This window comes from Carlito syrichta, unplaced genomic scaffold (assembly GCF_000164805.1).
Source record: "Carlito syrichta isolate Samal-C Ts95f unplaced genomic scaffold, Tarsius_syrichta-2.0.1 Scaffold304629, whole genome shotgun sequence".
NCBI classification, from domain to species: Eukaryota; Metazoa; Chordata; class Mammalia; order Primates; family Tarsiidae; genus Carlito; species Carlito syrichta.
In genome coordinates this window covers 82,393-83,035 of record NW_007248725.1, presented here as the reverse complement: position 1 = coordinate 83,035, position 643 = coordinate 82,393, and the positions used below count along the sequence as shown (strand labels likewise).

At 63.1% G+C, this 643-nt stretch overlaps 1 protein-coding gene across 1 annotated transcript in view; it reads left to right on the top strand.

The window, feature by feature from the left end:
• The first annotated feature begins 515 nt into the window (after positions 1-515).
• SYNGR2 (synaptogyrin 2) overlaps positions 516-643 on the top strand; it is a 1,930-nt gene continuing 1,802 nt past the window's right edge. The window contains exon 1 of the mRNA XM_021713603.1: positions 516-555. Coding sequence (XP_021569278.1) covers positions 516-555 — 40 coding nt within the window. The remainder of the gene's footprint in view (positions 556-643) is intronic.

Genomic DNA, 643 nt, shown 5'->3' with positions numbered 1-643 from the left:
AGCTCCGGGACAGGTGGCCTGCACGCCGCGGCTTCTAGCTTAGGGGATTCACCGGGAAGGGGCTTTCCGCAGCCACGTGGTGTGCGAGGAGGTGGGCAGGGGGATGGCCTCACGCCTGGAAACAGGGTCTCCTTCCCACTCGGGAGCTAGCCACGGGTCTGCTCCCCCGCCGAGATTGGGTGGCCCCAGCATGTGATGTACCCCACCATGCACTGGGCCTTTCGACACCAGATTTTGGGGTGGGAGTCTCCAGCCAGCACTGAAAGCTGGAGATGGTGTCAGGAGGGGTCTAACTGCCTCTGTCCTGGGCTGTGCCCAAGGAGCAGATGCCTACTGGGTCAGGATGGCAGTGCCAGGAGTCCTGGGCAGGCGCCCTGCTACCAGCATCCCAGAGTTCCGGCTTCATCTCTAGCTGGGGGCGGGGCTTGTGATTGCTCTCCAGAATCTTGTGGAGAGCTCCTGGTGAGGACGGGACGGGGCAAGGGAGAGGCCTGGCCTGGTCGCAGAGGAGCCAGATGCCCACAGACCCATCCACATCTGCGGAGGTTGGAGTGGGTATGGGCAGTGACTGTGGTTTGAGGAGGTGGCACGGAGCTATTCCCAAGAAGGTGGAGCCCCTCTGGGGCGCTCGTTTGTGGACATC